Raw genomic sequence first — 15,578 nt, 5'->3', positions numbered from 1 at the left:
CCATTTTCTCTTCTCATTCCCCTCCCCCATCCAACTCCAGGGGTTTTTTGATACTGTTAGTTACATCCTACTAAGGGTCAGATCCAATCTATTCGGTTACTGAGTCCCATCAACCCACTATCGAACTTCCCCTTCCCCTTTCCCATTATTTTTCTCTCTTTCCGAAAGAGCGTCTGTAAGTCGAGTATGAGAGACAGCATGATTTGACGAGTCAGCTGTTGATTACGATACAGAATTTTGCGCTGAACGCTAACCAAGCCATAGAATTCTTACCCTGCCCACAATGGATCGAAACGACCATCGCTTTTGCCAGCTTCGTGCCATTACTTCAACAGAATTCAACTCCGTGATTGAAGATCTTCGTAGCCAGATCAACACTCTCAGAGAGACTCAGCAAGCTCAGATAGCCAGGATACTCTACCGTCCAAATACCTCTCTTCCGGACCCAGAAAAATTTACTGGAAATGCTGTCAAATTTGATACCTGGATTACCTCGATCCAAGCTAAGCTTTCCATCGATGGTGAAGCTATTGGCAACTCCAAGGCCCAGTTCTTTTACGTGTATTTTAATCTTGACTCTACGGTGCAAGCGATGATTCTCCCTCAAGTGGCTCACGCGAATTCGGTTAATATCTACGACTATCAGGCTATTCTCGATCAGCTAACGCACGTTTACATGACCCCAAATATGTTTTAAGGGGCTAAGGATCACCTTTTCTCGCCAAAGCAAGGCCCGAATTCTTTCATTGATTATCTCATTAAGTTCCAATAGTATCTTATCAAAATCAGCGTAGATGATTGGTCAGATGGAGTAAAGATCTCTTTTTTCCCCAAGAGGCTTGAATTTCTCGCTTCGAATTCATTTAAACCAGCAGCCCAATATTCCTTGCACGTATTATGGGTTCCTTGCATCAGCTTGTAAAATCCTCTGATAGCACATCTGGTAGCCACGGATCTTCAGCCACTCTCCAAGGAAATAATGGCCATTAAATGGAGATTGAATGTATATCATTCGTGTTCGAGATGATCCACGCCTGATTGCAGCCGAAGAATTGGATTCAAGCTGGGATTATTCGTCTGATGTTGATACAGTATCTGCAGCACTAAGAGCCTATGGTTGATTTGTGTGAATTTGATTGCATGGATTCGGGATACAGGCCAATTTTAAGAGGGGGTTTGAATGTTATGGCTGTTTACTTTCTGTACATAGATAGGGGTCTGAGGTGGTGATATGTCCTTATCACCTCTCTCTCCCCCCAATCTCGATACTCTTAGTTACAGGCTACTCAGTCTCCGGTCCAATCTGTTTGCTTACCGAGCCCCAGTAGCAACTATCTCCAAAGCAGAAGTCTATTTTGACTCATTGAGATTAACACTAATGTTTATCGATTTCATTAACCAAGTCACAGATTCAGCGAAAAAAGAATCCACACATAAACCTTTATACTTCCTACCCCAAGTCTTATCTTGGGTTGGATTCGATTGTTGGCTCCCCTGCGATCGTAGAAATTCACTAGTATCGGGAGTCTTAGCCACCGCATAAAAGATTGCCTGGACAGCATGGGCCTTGCAAATTCACAATACTCGGATCTTCTCAACCTAAGTACGATGGCTTCTTTCCTGTGCTATTTTGGACGATGCGTTGCTACACATTGATCAGGGGCTTGGACGTACCAAAACGCGCAGGATTGGGAACGGCTGAGGATCCCTGTCCATGCATGAAACTAACATAGACCACGTTCAATCACATCAGTTGGGGTCTAAAATGAGATCCATTCATACGCAGTAGCACTGGTCGACTATACTTGATCAGTATAAGCCCCCTCTAATTTCTTGCTTCGCGTGACTCTGTCTGCTGCACTATGAACCAGTTCATTTCGAGAAGTGGATACATTTAATACTTTTGAGAGAGGGGCTAGATACTCCCAGGCTTGACTTAAGCCTCCAAGCCCCCATTCTTTTCAATTTCGAATTCTCCTCTCGACTTACAGTGAGATTCTCCTAATTTGTATGCTGTTCCGACAATCCATTTCTCGCTATTCATTTATAGGGGGGAAATATCTCAATCACAAGCATGGACTCGGCGAACCTTCAGTTCCAGTCACTCCACAGCTTTCTGATCCTATTAGAAGGAAAACTCCCCAATCTGGCATGCCCCATGTTTACTAAAGCGGGAAGCCCTTGCAAAATACCAATGAAAGACAATGAATCGGAACCGATCCATCTGTTGCTGGGGGAGATATCTCGTTCCCTCGCTAGCAATTCTCGTGAATTCAAAAACTCGGAAGCTCTACATGAATTTTGTGAGAGGTGTCTTTGTCAATCCCATGATAAAAATGCCAGACACACTGTGACACAATGGATGAAGGAGATTAAGGATCGCGCAACCAAAAAAACCCTGTTTGACTTCATAAACAGCAAATGGCCTGCTCCCATAATAGCGTTGGAATTTAAAACCCCGAAGCCAGACCGCAGCGAAGACTATCCCAAAGATGAAGCATTTTGGGACAGAGATGACGCATTAAGCGTCGTGATGGATAAGCAACTGACAGAAAAGGAGGGGAAAATGGGGTATATTTATGTTGTTTCTTTTCACGGCTCCCCCGACAAGTTTAAAGTGGGAACTAGTGAGACCCATTCTAAAGATGATCGGTTCAAAAAACATCGAGAGTGTTATTCTGGATGTGAGCTGATTTATTGCAAGCCGGTCGGGAATGCCAAGCGCGTGGAACAGCTCATTTTCACGGATTTCAAGGACTGTCATCGTCAGCTGAAGCAACCTTGCCCGAACTGCGAACAAAGACACAAAGAATGGTTGGTAGTGGACAAAGCCGAGCTCATTGCACGAATTGAAGAATGGCGTGAATGGATGGATAGCATAAAAGAGCGTCCATATAAAAAGAATGGAGCTTTCAACATCAGAGCGAGTCGCTCTAGTCCTCATAGGAAATCCATTAGGGAATCCATTGGAGCCTCGTCACCCGCCCCAACTCCCTCTAAGAAAGGAAAAGGTTCCCCGTCGGTGTCTCTCCCAATTGCATCTTCCAGTGATTTTGAATACTCGGATGATGACAGTGCGGCTGAATTCTCCGATGGAAACAGCTCAGGGTCATTGGAATCGCGACTGGAAAGCTTCAAAATCAAATAAGTTGAGCGCCATCTTGAAGTTTTCGACCAGAGACATTATCACTTGGAAGGTTCTGCCATGCACACCATCTGGCCATATACTTATCCCAAGGTAACCTTGGATTTATCTTCTCTAGAGCATCTTTAGATTCTGCACATATCGCACAAGTGAATATATGAATCTAATTCACAGGTTTTGCTTTCTTTTTCCCTTTTCGTTTATGCAGATCCGATATTGTCTAGCTTTCTTTTTCATCATTATCGGTTCTAGCTTCAACTTTTAGACCCCAGTCGGCAGAGCCGATGGCTGAATGTCGAACAGAGCGGAGGAGCGTCTCGACTTAAGATGAGAACCGCTTGGTCTATGATTCTACCGTAGCATGGCTAAAAATCAGGAAGAGGGCCTGGGAGGTACATTTGGCCCTTTGCTTATATTCGGATGGCTTTGCGCTATGGGTGGAACAACGCGAATTTTGTTTGCGGTCTAACGACGCGATCGAAGATATGCACATGTGAATGAACATTATACTAGAAGATGGTTCTGATTTATAACTTAAGTTCGGATGACATTGTTTTCCATTGAAAGTTCCGATATGCACCGGATGAAGATTATCTGTAAAAGGATCAGTTGCTTTCCTATTAGCGCGAAGAAAATGAACAGATGAAACTGTAATTATTTCATGGAGTAATTTCAAACATTTTTGAGATTGTTCATGGCCATTCCACTGCACATTGGGAGTTGTGCTGCATGTTGGGTACGTTACTGATCATCGAGGCCCCGCAGCCAATTGAAGAGGATCAAAGTCCTCGCTAACCTAACAGATTCACTTGAGTCTCAGAGAATATGAATATCTGGCCAATATTCAAGAGACACATTCTGGTCTTGCCATCTGCATCAAAAGATAAACATGACGGATTTTCTGGAATGTAGTTGTTGTTTTAAGAAATTACATATTTTCCCCTTGGGTTGATGGCGGGCGGATCCTTCCTTTTTTGAGGTATTTCGATGTGTTCCATAAGAGGAAGTTTGTGTGTTGATCTCCTCAATGCTGAAACAATTGAAGATCGGTCGGACAATTCAACACGATCTCATAGTTCCTATTCATTTCAGAACAGCTACCCCATGATCGCGAGCGCAACAGTATCTTGAAGCATTGTAGTTGGTATTCAACTTTCCTCAGAAAGGGTTGAGTGCACAGGGGGGCTGGGCTTTATTCTGGCCAAATTCCCAGCGCCCACCTCGCCGTGCATTCATATGCATTTAATAAGCGTCACCTTTGGCCAGGGATATTCCCTGTTCGTAGTTATCGCCGGAGACAAAAAAGACATTCTCACCCTACCATGAAAGTTTGTCCTCGTGGAACAAGACCAGGGTCAACCTCCGGAAGAGGATATAAATCCGGGGCTTGTCGGTAGGGCAGCATGAAGGACACGTTGAACGAGGACGATCCTTTCTCGATTAGCTGGACGTTGAAAAAGCAAGTGTGATGAAGCTGCATTAATCCTCACTCACGCGAAGTTAGACCACCACTTTTGATCCTGAAATCTCGATTCCTGCGGGCTAACGGCAAACGGTCGGACCCCCGCCTATCACGAGCTCAACAGCTGTCCCCACTTGAATACGGTCAACGGAGTCCATGTTTGAGATTTGGCCACGCTCTAATGTGTAGCTGAATTATGCATGAAACTGCATGGTTGCGGTGGCGCAGCCAGACAGATCAAATAAAGGTTCACCGCTAACTTGCGATCTTCCAGGGGATGTTGCTCCTCTATTCGATGTTGGTGGGGTTGTTACACTGTAACTCGGCCTGATCGCACAGGTCACACGCGTGAGCTGCTGATTGGAAGGGCGGAATGCTGCAGAATGCAGGTTCAGATTGTAGCGAGGACCTTGAATAGGAATGCTTCGTCATGACTTGTTGAATCGAGGCGCTTGAGCCATGTGAGCTTGCTGGAGCGCCTCACGAGCTCGGTAAGAAGAAGCAAGCATATGGAAAAGCTCCACTTAGGTCCGTGTGTCGTCACCTTATGCATGAAATTCTTGGGGCTCGCGTGGTTCTCGTTTGTTTAAAAGTCGGGGCCTTCGCCGACTTAAGTTTCAGGATCCAAACCGTTTCACTTCCTGCCCCGGACATCATGTATTACCCACGGGTACCTATGTCTGACTGCGAGGTCGTGTATTACATCGGAAACAATGAACGTCCATTACTATTGCGACAGCGGTCTTCGCAGTCATTCATTGTGAAGACGATTGCGCTCTCTCTTTTTGTGGTAAGTGTGGGGTGTCAACTGAAGAACTCGAAATAATAGTACCAAGAGAGTGGATGCTGACTTGATGTGTGTTAGGACGTGTTTGTGTACGCGATGGTATGGCTTTTCCTGCGGGGTTCCAACACATATCATTCTAACTTCCTGTGATTTTCAGCTCGTTCCTATCTTGCCGACAGTTATTGTATCTCGCAGCGAGGTGCCATTTGAAGAATGTATGTGCGAATGGCCTGGTGGATCCAATTCAGGCAAATTCTCATGACTCGTTAGGCCAATATTGGAACAGTGCTCTCTTACTATCGGAGGCCGCGTCGACACTTTTTTTCAGTCCCATCTTCGGGTTTTTTCTTTCTTTTCCCGGCAGTCGTCAAGACCTCTATTTCTTTGGTCTTGTATTCCTCTTCGGGTCCATCGCTTTATTCACAACAGCCCAGTCAATGCCCTGCTTCATCGCTGCAAAGGGGCTACAAGGCGCTGCAACTTCAATGACAACTATGGCCGGGATGGAGATTTTGACCGACGCAGTCGATAAGCATCACCTCGGAGAGTTGTTTGGTTATGTCGGCACCGCCAAGAGCCTGGGCCTCATGTTCGGACCACTGATAGGAACCATGATATTCGAATACGGTGGATTTTATGCTATATGTGGAATGGCTTTCGGGCTCATTGCTCTTGACCTGATTTTACGACTCGCCGTGATCGAGAAGAAGGTTGCGGCACGCTGGATCACCTTGCCCGAATACTGTCCCTGCAAAGGCCATAATTACACATCTGGATATTTCTCTTGCGAGACTATATTCAATAGAGACCAATCGAGGCAGAGATCTGACACCGGCAGCTCAATGGCCTTTTTCAAGCTTCTTGGGCAGCCTAAGATTATGATAAGCCTGTGGGCGGTCATTGTCAGTGGACTAGTTATTTCTGCATTTCACACGGTGAGTCTAAATGCTTCAAATGCAATTTTATCTCAGCCCTGGAGGCTAACCATAACAAAGACACTACCTATCTTTGTGCAGCATGAACTGCACTGGGATACACTGAATACTGGATTGATATTCATCCCACTAGCCTTTGGCGCGTTTCTCCAGCCTTTATTTGGTACGTCGAACTATCTGGCAATCGCCTACAGTATCATGCATGTAAACTAACAAATAATGTAGCGTGGATGTGCGAGCGTTTCGGATCTAGAGCCATTGCTTTTGGCAGCTTCGCTCTTCTGTCGCCTGCCTTGATTTCCCTTCATTTTATTGAGCAAAACACTACACTTCACAAGTCCATTTTTTACGCTCTCTTGGCTGCAGTTGGACTTTGTCTTGATATCTGTGGACTAGCACTGTTGCTTGAAATTCAACGAGCACTCTCTGATATTGAAACAGAGAACCCCGGGATATTTGGAAAGAGTGGAGCAATCGCACAAGCTTTTGGTCTCCAAACCGTGGCGCATTTTGGGGGTCGCGCACTCGGCCCTATCCAAGGGGGCTTTATCTCCTTTGCATATGGATGGAAAGTAATGACACTCGGGCTGGGTGTTTTAGCTCTACTTACAGCCGCACCTATGCTTTGGCTGAGTGCCGGATCCAAGAATCGGAATGATGAGGACGCAGAGAGACAGCCACTGCTTGGCGCTTAGAACTTCGGCGTTCCAGATGCAGCTTTGGGTGGTTGACGACTTGATGATTATTATGCAGACCCGGACTATAGCTGTGACAGACACAGCCGACGACGACGATGACGACAACTTCAATGATGATGACTTTGATGATTAGTGATATCCCATTCCTTACGACAGCATGATGACGAACATACTGTTCAAATAGCCGCATATCGACTTTGCATTGCTTCTAATGCCTATTAAAGACCCAGCAAGTGTGGCCGAGTTGGTTAAGGCGTTGGATTCAAGACACATACATCTTCCCAGAGAATCTTTACTATTTTCTAAATAAAGAAGAACTTTAAACATCTGGAATTCCCAATGGAGCAATCCTCGCAATTCTCGTCGCTTGCACTTTAATATGGAGTCCACATAAGATGAGATGGCATTGAACCACATATTTCTTCCATCTGAGCTTCATATCTAAGCCATATCTGACCATTAACCTTGGTTCGGAACCAGTCAATCGGCCCGCCGTTAGCAGTATGTGCCACACACATTGACCTTACCCGACGCACTAGGCTTCAGATGCTTTTTTTGTAGTTTTTAGTAACATCTAAGATTTTTTAAAAGAGCTGTCATGACTAGGGTGCTTTCTTACCAAATGCTTGAGAAAGAGGAAGAAGAACAATTCGATCGCGACTTCATTCAACGCGCTCCACACAGTAGCAGGGCGTTTGCAATTAAATCTGAAGCCGGCTAATGAGGGGCAGATCAATTTTCAAAATGTTGGCTCGTGCTTACCAATGGTCTGCATACGCACTTTGACTTAACCCGACGCGTTTCTGCTTTGACGAAATGTTGATTGGTCACATCTACAACAACGAGCAATAAGTCGTATAATTATAACGTAGAACATGAGACATCCCAGATATTCTATCCTATAGACTGGCTTTTCAAAGACAATATTACAACTTCCAATATGTCTTCATCAACAATCCAACTCAACCAAACTTTCGAGTATTCGAGCGCTACGCATAACTATCAAATCCACTGGACATCTCTCGGCAAGTCATCTTCGCCCCCTTTGATCTTCGTCCACGGCACACCATGGTCTTCAAAGGTCTGGCATACCCACGCCAAATCCCTCGCGAATTACTTTCAAGTCTATCTTTTCGATAACCCCGGTTTCGGCGATAGCCCTCTGGGTCAAGCACTCCCGGGAAAAGAAAACAGCATTAGTAAAGAACTTGCTCTTGACGCAGACTTATCGCAGCAATCGGAGGTATTTGCTGCACTCTACAAGTACTGGTCAACCAGTTGGGGTACGAAAGAGGCACATGTAGTTGCGCATGATCACGGTGGTTTGATGAGTCTACGGGCGCATATCCTTCATGATTGTCAGTTCGCGAGTTTGTGTCTGATTAACGTGGTTGCTCTGGGCCCGTTCGGACAGCCGCTGTTCAAGTTAGTTGCGGAGAATGAAGATGTTTTCCAGGCTTTGACAGGCCCTGTTTTTGAGGGGGTTGTTGAGTCTTATATTCGCGATGCGTCATATCGGCCTCTGAGCAAAGAGATGATGGATGTTTTGAAAGCACCTTGGCTTGTGAGCGAGGAAGGGAGAAAGGGTTTTGTGAGACAGATGGTCCAGGCAAATAGTCGCAGTACGGAGGAGGTTGAGTCTCGTTATCCGGAAGTTGGCCGGAAGATACCAGTTCGGATTATTTGGGGTAAAGATGATGGTTGGATTCCAGTCGAAACCGCGTGGCGATTGGGAGATAAATTGAATGCTAGAGAAGTTGTGTTAATTGATGAGGCTGGTCATCTAGTGATGTACGATCAAGAGGGCAATCTTGGCGTGGAGCTGGGCTGGTGGTTGAGTCAGGTTAATCGGTAGACTGTGTGGATATCATATTTTCAGATCGAGAAGGAGATACTATGACTTGGAACTTTTTTCTTAAGGGAATACAGCAGGTTATACTGCATATTCCATATTGTACCCTTGGAACATTGCTTATCTGGATTCTGATTGTGTCCGACTGCCGTGCCAAGTACGATAGTAAATTCGTCCTCCGTACGATCTGTACGATCTTCAGCTTTTTTCTTCCAAGTTCTTCGGAGTGGAGCAAACAGAGGGATCGATCAGCTAGCCACCACGCCAAAAGAGAAGAATCAAGGAAACTGGTCAATCTTCCTCCAATAAAACAAACACCTGCAGTCTCTTTCGTCTGTCCGCCTTTTGACCCACTATCTATCGATGCAGGGGCACCGTGTTCTTGTTACACATGAACTTGAAATCTTGAGCCGGGCATCACATCATCTCGGGTTGGCAAGATCGTCGGCATATCGCACTTGCAGCTTACAGGTTCTCCAGCAGAGGCGACCGCGAACAAAAAAACAATCCCTCAACTAATTGTAGCTACCATCTACGCTGCGGAATCTAGGCCTTCGGCTGCTTTGTATGGATCACAGGAGCACCTGCTTAAACCAGAATTGCGGATCTGGATCCTGGTTTGTGGGTTGGGTGAGAATGGGGTTTACGCCCGCAGCATTTCTGTACTTATTTAATGCATTCAAGTTTGCATTTGTGTATGTCCTGTGCATGTTCAACCGTGGGAGAAATCCTTCAATACTCTATCCGATTCATGTGCTTGTAATTTACTCTGTAGTCGTCTACGATCTAATTTCAGCCATTTGAGCCGAAACTTTCCTGCCACCAAGCGGGATCAAGCCTGGTTCCTCACCGACATTGCCATGTCGATCTCGATCTGTAAGAAGATCGACCATCGACCCACATCCCGGGCCCAGCTCCATTCAAGTTCGTGTCAACAAGAATCCCCATCTCACCATTCTGCACTCATCTTTATCAACCGTGACGGAATCGCTGGAAACAAATTGTCGAATTTATGCACCTATGTACTCAGCACAGGCCGCGTAGTTAATTGACATCAGTGGACATATGTGACGAGTGCGCTATTTACAGCCATAACTTGTCCGTATCGGCTTCGCGAATCTGCCCCATAACACATTGAAATCTTATTAGATCTTTTTTCAGCTCGATACCCACTCCTCTACATGAGCTAACGCATCTTCAACCTTCTAAGCGGGCTTTTGCCGCATGAACTCCCCTTTATTTTACGTAAATGACCCTCTCAACCCACTTATTATCTGTCTTTCTCATGCAGCTAGCTTTGCATTGATCAGGTCTTTTAGTCTCAGACAATAGCCTCGCTCTGTGTTACTCCGCTAGCCTATAGGTGCGTCGCCATGCAGCGCCTTTGGCACGCAAACCTATCAGCTTCGGAGCTCTTCCAAGCTCCCGGCGCCCCATCTGCACATGAAACACGGTTTATAGGTACCTAGGTGTACAGCTCAGACTAGAGGGGCCTAAAAGGACTCAACGGATTAATAAACGGCTGCATTTCGACATCTCAGCCGAGACTCTTGCCATCGCTTTCTAAAATCTTACATATAGGAGTTATCCCCAACACTTACTCTTCTCGCCACTGATTAAGTCACCCAAGCACAGCCGAGCGGCCCTACCGACCCGAACCTAATTCCATCATACATCATATACATGTATTTGCAGTTGAAGCCGTTCATATCCTCACCTACTGCACTAGACCACGCCTTCGCTGCAATCATGGACTTCCTACCCTTTCTCAAGGATCCCGTCCCTGTTTCACTCCCTATACAAGAGAAACCCGCTCAAAGGGATAGAATCATGCCGACTCTAGAATACAGACACACGCCGGAGGAACTAATCGACTTCGCAATTGAGGGCAATGTTTCTCGGATAAACAAACGTGGAGCGGTGGGTGGAGACGAGTCATTCTTCATTGCAGACCTCGGTCAAATCGCTAGACAACATAGACGGTGGAAGCAAAATTTACCAAATATACGACCTTATTATGGTAGGTATTAATTTTCCAGCTTCTTGGGCTGTTTCAAACGCAAAGAAGACTGGACTGAACTGAACTTTGCTAAATTCATTTTTAGCGATAAAATGCAATTCAGATCCTACACTTATAAAGTCCCTCGCAGACCACGGAACAGGCTTCGACTGTGCTTCCATCGAAGAAATCCGAACAGTCCTCAATCTAGGCGTTGATCCTGCACGTATCCTCTTTGCGAATCCATGTAAATCAGCAGCTTCGTTGGTTTTCGCTAGCCAAATGCGTGTACAACGCACAACATTCGATAATATCGATGAACTAGATACGATAAAGATGCATATGCCTGAAGCTAAACTTTTGCTTCGAATCTACGCCAATGACGATAGTGCTCTTATTTGTTTTGGGGATAAGTTCGGTGCTCCGCTTGATACTACAAGTATTTTGTTGGCGAGAGCGAAGGAGTTGGGATTTGAGGTTGAGGGAGTTAGTTTTCATGTTGGTAAGATTGAGATTCAAGTTTGCACGTTATACCTAATTATACATTCATGTGCTTACAGGTGTTTAGGAACTGGCGCCAAAAACGCAGAAGCATTCAGCAGCGCAATCCGTCACGCCGGCGAAGTTTTCAAACAAGCAAATCTCTTAGGATTCAATCCAACAATCCTAGATATAGGCGGTGGTTTCGAAGATAGCAGTTTCGAATCCATATCCGCACACATATTATCATCTCTCCGTGCAGAGTTCCCCACAGGTGTAACAGCCATTGCTGAACCGGGCCGTTTTTATGCCCGAAGCGCATACACGCTTGTGTCGAGGGTTATTTCCCGAAGACGGCAGATGGGTCTTGCGGCGCAGAATGGGGCTTTGGATATGCTTTATCAGAATGATGGGGTTTATGGGAGTTTTATGAATGTTATTATGGAGAAGGAGGTTATGGTTCCTGTTTTGGTGAGGGGGAGCGGAGGTAGTGGACTGAATGGGAAAGGCAATGGGAATACGGACAAGAGAGAGATCTTGAAGGAAAAGAAGGAGTATAGATATTCTATTTGGGGTCCGACATGTGATGGGGTTGATTGTGTGGCCAAGGAGGCTAGTTTTGGATCTGAGGTTCGGATTGGAGATTGGTTGAAGTACAATGATATGGGTGGTATGGATTCCTCCTTGCATCTGCGTGTGAGAATGGTGCTAACTGCCAGTGCGTCCAGCATACACTAGTACGACGGCAACTAGGTTCAATGGGTTCAGTTCTTCTTTGGACACATTCTATATTAACAGTGAGACGATGTCGGGGTTATAACGTCAGTTCGCTTGAGAGTGTTTGCATTAGGGCTTGGCTTTTACTAGGCGTCTGCGCATTGTATCAGGGCAAATAGATTATTCGGGTTCTTTCTTTTTCCTCTTGGCGTTTTTATTGTCTCTTGAGGTCGCTTTCCTTGTCCACATTTGGAAAGAAGGAACCACGAACGAGCGAAGCTTGGCACATGTCATAAAAGTTTATATGGAACCACGTCATGGTTCCTGGAGCTAGAAGCTGCAAGCTATGGATCATAGCTCGATAGGTAGCTTTTTCTCGGACTAATCATATTTTCAAGATCTACCAAATGAAATCATAGTAGAGACTTGAGGAACAGATTTTTTTTCAAAGGAAAAGTAGTTTTGCAAAATGAAGCTCGAATCGAACCCAAGGAAATTGAATTAGTCTCAAGAACCATATGTCCTTGAATAGGGTTGTCCAATTGCACAGCTGAAAGAAAGGCTTAATAACACTTATAGGATATCAGTCATAAATACCGTCACAGAACCATAGATAAATCAACAGTAAAGAAAAAAAAAAAAAAGAGGAAAAAAAAAGAGAATGTTTCCCGTCGCAAGACTGTAATGGAAAATTTCCATTAAACCTTTTCGGTTCCAGCCATCTGAACATCGTGTTGGGCAGCATCAGCAGACTCAGTCATTATGGGTTGCTTGATGTCCATATCGTACGGTTGAGCATCCGGGGTGGCAGATGGGTTCTGTTTCTCCAGATCCTGTGCAGATTTGTTGTCAGGGCGCTTGCGCCCAAGTCGCTCGCACCAGTGCTCAGCACTGACAAGAGTATCGTTCACTACACCGCTGACCTGGCCAAGGATATCCAGACCTTCATTGGCTAGAACAAGGATACGGTGAGCGCCAACTGTGGCGTCTGTAGAAGCCTCAACGGAACCAGGTGGTGGCTGTGATGTACTCGCCATCTGGAAACGATGTGGAAGAGATGTCAAGTGTCGTCGGACCAGGTGACGTGCGTTTTCGGGCAATGCACCTCCAGCGTACTTTGAGACAACATCAACAACCTGCTTCAGGGTTGAAAGGACATCCGCCTTGACTGCCGCAATACGCTGCGTCAATAGTGATGCGCTTTCTCCGCCCTCGGCATCACTTTGCTGCGACTGGCTCTTCTTTTGATTCTCCCATTCTGTCATGGCATTCTGAAGCGCAACTATGGACTTGCCAAGTCGGCCATTTGCCCAGCGCAGCCAGGTCAAACAGTACGTCAAACTGCGGAGTGACTCTTCACTCATAGCCACACCTAATCCCGATGTAGAGATAACAAGTCGACTCTGCCATGTCGGCGGTGCCTGACGTCCAGGCTTCTCCTCGTACCGTGGAGACCGCATATCGTCATATGGTGGAAGTGTATCGGCCATCGAAAGGTCAGAGGAGCTTCGTGTCCGTGGCTGAGATTGACTTTGGCTTCGGCTGTGATTGTGATTCGGTCCCTGGTCCTGGTCGACAGTTTCTTCTGGTCCCCTCTCAACATCCATATCCTGGGATGTCTCCGCGTTCACCTTCCGACGCTTACTACTATGCTTCGATTCCCGCGAAGATTCTCGTCGTTGCAGCGCCCAGCGCAGACCACTTTCGACGCCAGTTTTGCGCCCAACAGATCCAACCGTATTCGCGACTGGTGATCCAATATTGCGCTCGATAAATTCTGCGCCGGACTTGAAACGCGCCGAGTACGACTTTGACGTTGTGTAGGCTGAGACGGAACCGTTGATAGCGGAGGAGATGAGAGGATGCGATGAGGTGAGGAGGGATAGTAGCGGTTCAGACTGCGGAGAGCCTGGGGATGTATTTGTATTTTGGATGGGTTGTCGCGACGCTTGAGGTGACTGTCCGAAATCTGATGATCAAGAAGAATTAGTATACGCGAGTTACTTTATTTTCCATCTCTTGGACTCGAGCGACGCTGGTAATTTGCCAGGATCGCGGATCCCTCAATATAATAGTCTTGGGGAAGCGATTATTGTCGCTGGAGGTAGGCTTCGCAGACCGATCCCCAAATATGAGATCAAAAATCAAATCAAGTGGGATGGATGTCCGAACTCGGCGCTAAGTAAACGTACCGGAGCGAAGACCCTCAAGTGCTTGCGCGGCTTCGAGATCATCCATAGAGAGCACACTGGCAGCTCGACGAGCGCGATCGTCGGGATGGGAGTCAAGGTCCATCACGGCGGCAGGAGCATTATTATTTCTTTCCCTCAAGATCGGAGTTCAGAGAAGTGGAGTCGCAGAATAATGAACCAGAAGTGGCAAGAGACGGATTTCACGTGAAGGAGGTTCCACTGACTAAGAGTGTCACGGACCATGACACGCTTCACATGTTAATCCCAGGCCCCAACGGATTCAAGCCGAGATGTACCGGTACTTCACCGTACATAGTATATACATAGTAAAATTAGGTACCCGGGTACTTCATCTCGTGGTTTATACCCTTATTAGTATCATGGGAATCCATGTTTGTTGGGGTATCTTGAACAACTACCGAGCCTGTTCTCCGTACTACTACAAATCTAACGAAGAGACTATACATGAGAACCCCCACTTGATTTGACGAACCCTTAGTACACAAACGAATACTTTTGAACAGAACAATCTACACATAAGCCGAATAATACTATTGATCGATATTGACATGATCGGAATACTCTGTCCCGTGCAAATCACATGCCCTTGCCTCCCATAGTATGTACATCCTGTATACTCTTTACGTCCACGGTATAGCCTATGTACTACTAGTAGCATCTGAATATCACGATCACTTGGAATGAACCTAAAGCACGACTTCAGTTCATATGGGTACAAACTTGAATCAGGCAGGTGCTAATCACCACACTAGACCAGAAAAACGGCTAATCACAATCCCACTCTTACCCGTCGGCATTTCATAGCCTTTCCCGCTAGCCTGTTCATTTATACCGACCTGCATGTGATGTGGGGGGCTAGCAGTCTCCTTTTGGGGTCTAGTTGCGAGTTTGTTTCAAGCCGAGTTCCGGAGATCTTCACCAGCTGTCAGCGATGGATAAATCAGCGCTCGCGAAACTATGAGCTGGGAGTGTTGGTTGGATGGGTAGATCGTGTACTTTCTTTCCCGTTGAATGAATGATGAGACTCAAAATTGAGAACAGCGGAATACTGTATACAGGCAACATCGATCAATTACATATGCTGTTAAGTTCAAGTTCTTAATTTGACTTCTGAAGGATTCTTTCCCGGTCTCCGGTGTACAGGATAGGTAAAGGTCATTCAAGTTCAAGCTGAATGAATCTTTTGGCTTTCCAAGTCAAAACTTTAGGTTCAGGTTATACCAGTGTACAGTAGAACAATCTTATACATAGCCCTGCATTATCATTTCCACAACGACGGATCCATCGGGA

At 45.9% G+C, this 15,578-nt stretch overlaps 7 protein-coding genes across 7 annotated transcripts; 5 read left to right on the top strand and 2 right to left on the bottom strand.

Moving 5' to 3' along the window:
- Window positions 1-283: 283 nt before the first annotated feature.
- On the top strand, window positions 284-697 carry N7478_007633 (uncharacterized protein; the record flags this gene model as incomplete). The annotated part of the gene is made up of 1 exon (XM_056923847.1): window positions 284-697. One exon carries the CDS (start codon window positions 284-286, stop codon window positions 695-697), a length of 414 nt encoding a protein of 137 aa, XP_056776573.1.
- Window positions 698-2,194: 1,497 nt separating this feature from the next.
- Window positions 2,195-3,148, top strand: N7478_007632 (GIY-YIG nuclease family protein; the record flags this gene model as incomplete). The annotated part of the gene is made up of 1 exon (XM_056923846.1): window positions 2,195-3,148. One exon carries the CDS (start codon window positions 2,195-2,197, stop codon window positions 3,146-3,148), a length of 954 nt encoding a protein of 317 aa, XP_056776572.1.
- A 1,309-nt stretch (window positions 3,149-4,457) lies between these two features.
- N7478_007631 (uncharacterized protein) lies at window positions 4,458-4,765 on the bottom strand (the record flags this gene model as incomplete). Its single annotated transcript, XM_056923845.1, has 2 exons — window positions 4,458-4,589; window positions 4,700-4,765. 2 exons carry the CDS (start codon window positions 4,763-4,765, stop codon window positions 4,458-4,460), a joined length of 198 nt encoding a protein of 65 aa, XP_056776571.1.
- Window positions 4,766-5,262: 497 nt separating this feature from the next.
- On the top strand, window positions 5,263-7,160 carry N7478_007630 (uncharacterized protein; the record flags this gene model as incomplete). The annotated part of the gene is made up of 7 exons (XM_056923844.1): window positions 5,263-5,397; window positions 5,473-5,493; window positions 5,552-5,609; window positions 5,665-6,329; window positions 6,411-6,492; window positions 6,555-6,920; window positions 7,111-7,160. The coding sequence occupies 7 exons, from the start codon at window positions 5,263-5,265 to the stop codon at window positions 7,158-7,160; spliced, it is 1,377 nt and encodes a 458-aa protein (XP_056776570.1).
- Window positions 7,161-7,967: 807 nt separating this feature from the next.
- N7478_007629 (alpha/beta fold hydrolase) lies at window positions 7,968-8,882 on the top strand (the record flags this gene model as incomplete). Its single annotated transcript, XM_056923843.1, has 1 exon — window positions 7,968-8,882. The coding sequence occupies one exon, from the start codon at window positions 7,968-7,970 to the stop codon at window positions 8,880-8,882; it is 915 nt and encodes a 304-aa protein (XP_056776569.1).
- Window positions 8,883-10,562: 1,680 nt separating this feature from the next.
- N7478_007628 (type III PLP-dependent enzyme) lies at window positions 10,563-12,178 on the top strand (the record flags this gene model as incomplete). The annotated part of the gene is made up of 4 exons (XM_056923842.1): window positions 10,563-10,899; window positions 10,985-11,380; window positions 11,447-12,028; window positions 12,087-12,178. 4 exons carry the CDS (start codon window positions 10,563-10,565, stop codon window positions 12,176-12,178), a joined length of 1,407 nt encoding a protein of 468 aa, XP_056776568.1.
- Window positions 12,179-12,773: 595 nt separating this feature from the next.
- Window positions 12,774-14,370, bottom strand: N7478_007627 (putative clock controled protein (Ccg-8); the record flags this gene model as incomplete). The annotated part of the gene is made up of 2 exons (XM_056923841.1): window positions 12,774-14,044; window positions 14,268-14,370. The coding sequence occupies 2 exons, from the start codon at window positions 14,368-14,370 to the stop codon at window positions 12,774-12,776; spliced, it is 1,374 nt and encodes a 457-aa protein (XP_056776567.1).
- Between the last annotated feature and the right edge of the window lie 1,208 nt (window positions 14,371-15,578).

Source organism: Penicillium angulare (genome assembly GCF_028827245.1).
Source record: "Penicillium angulare strain IBT 27051 chromosome Unknown utg000005l_segment0_segment0, whole genome shotgun sequence".
In the NCBI taxonomy this organism is placed as follows: domain Eukaryota; kingdom Fungi; phylum Ascomycota; class Eurotiomycetes; order Eurotiales; family Aspergillaceae; genus Penicillium; species Penicillium angulare.
Note: the sequence above shows the minus strand (reverse complement) of the source record. Positions and strands in the feature narration are given on the sequence as shown.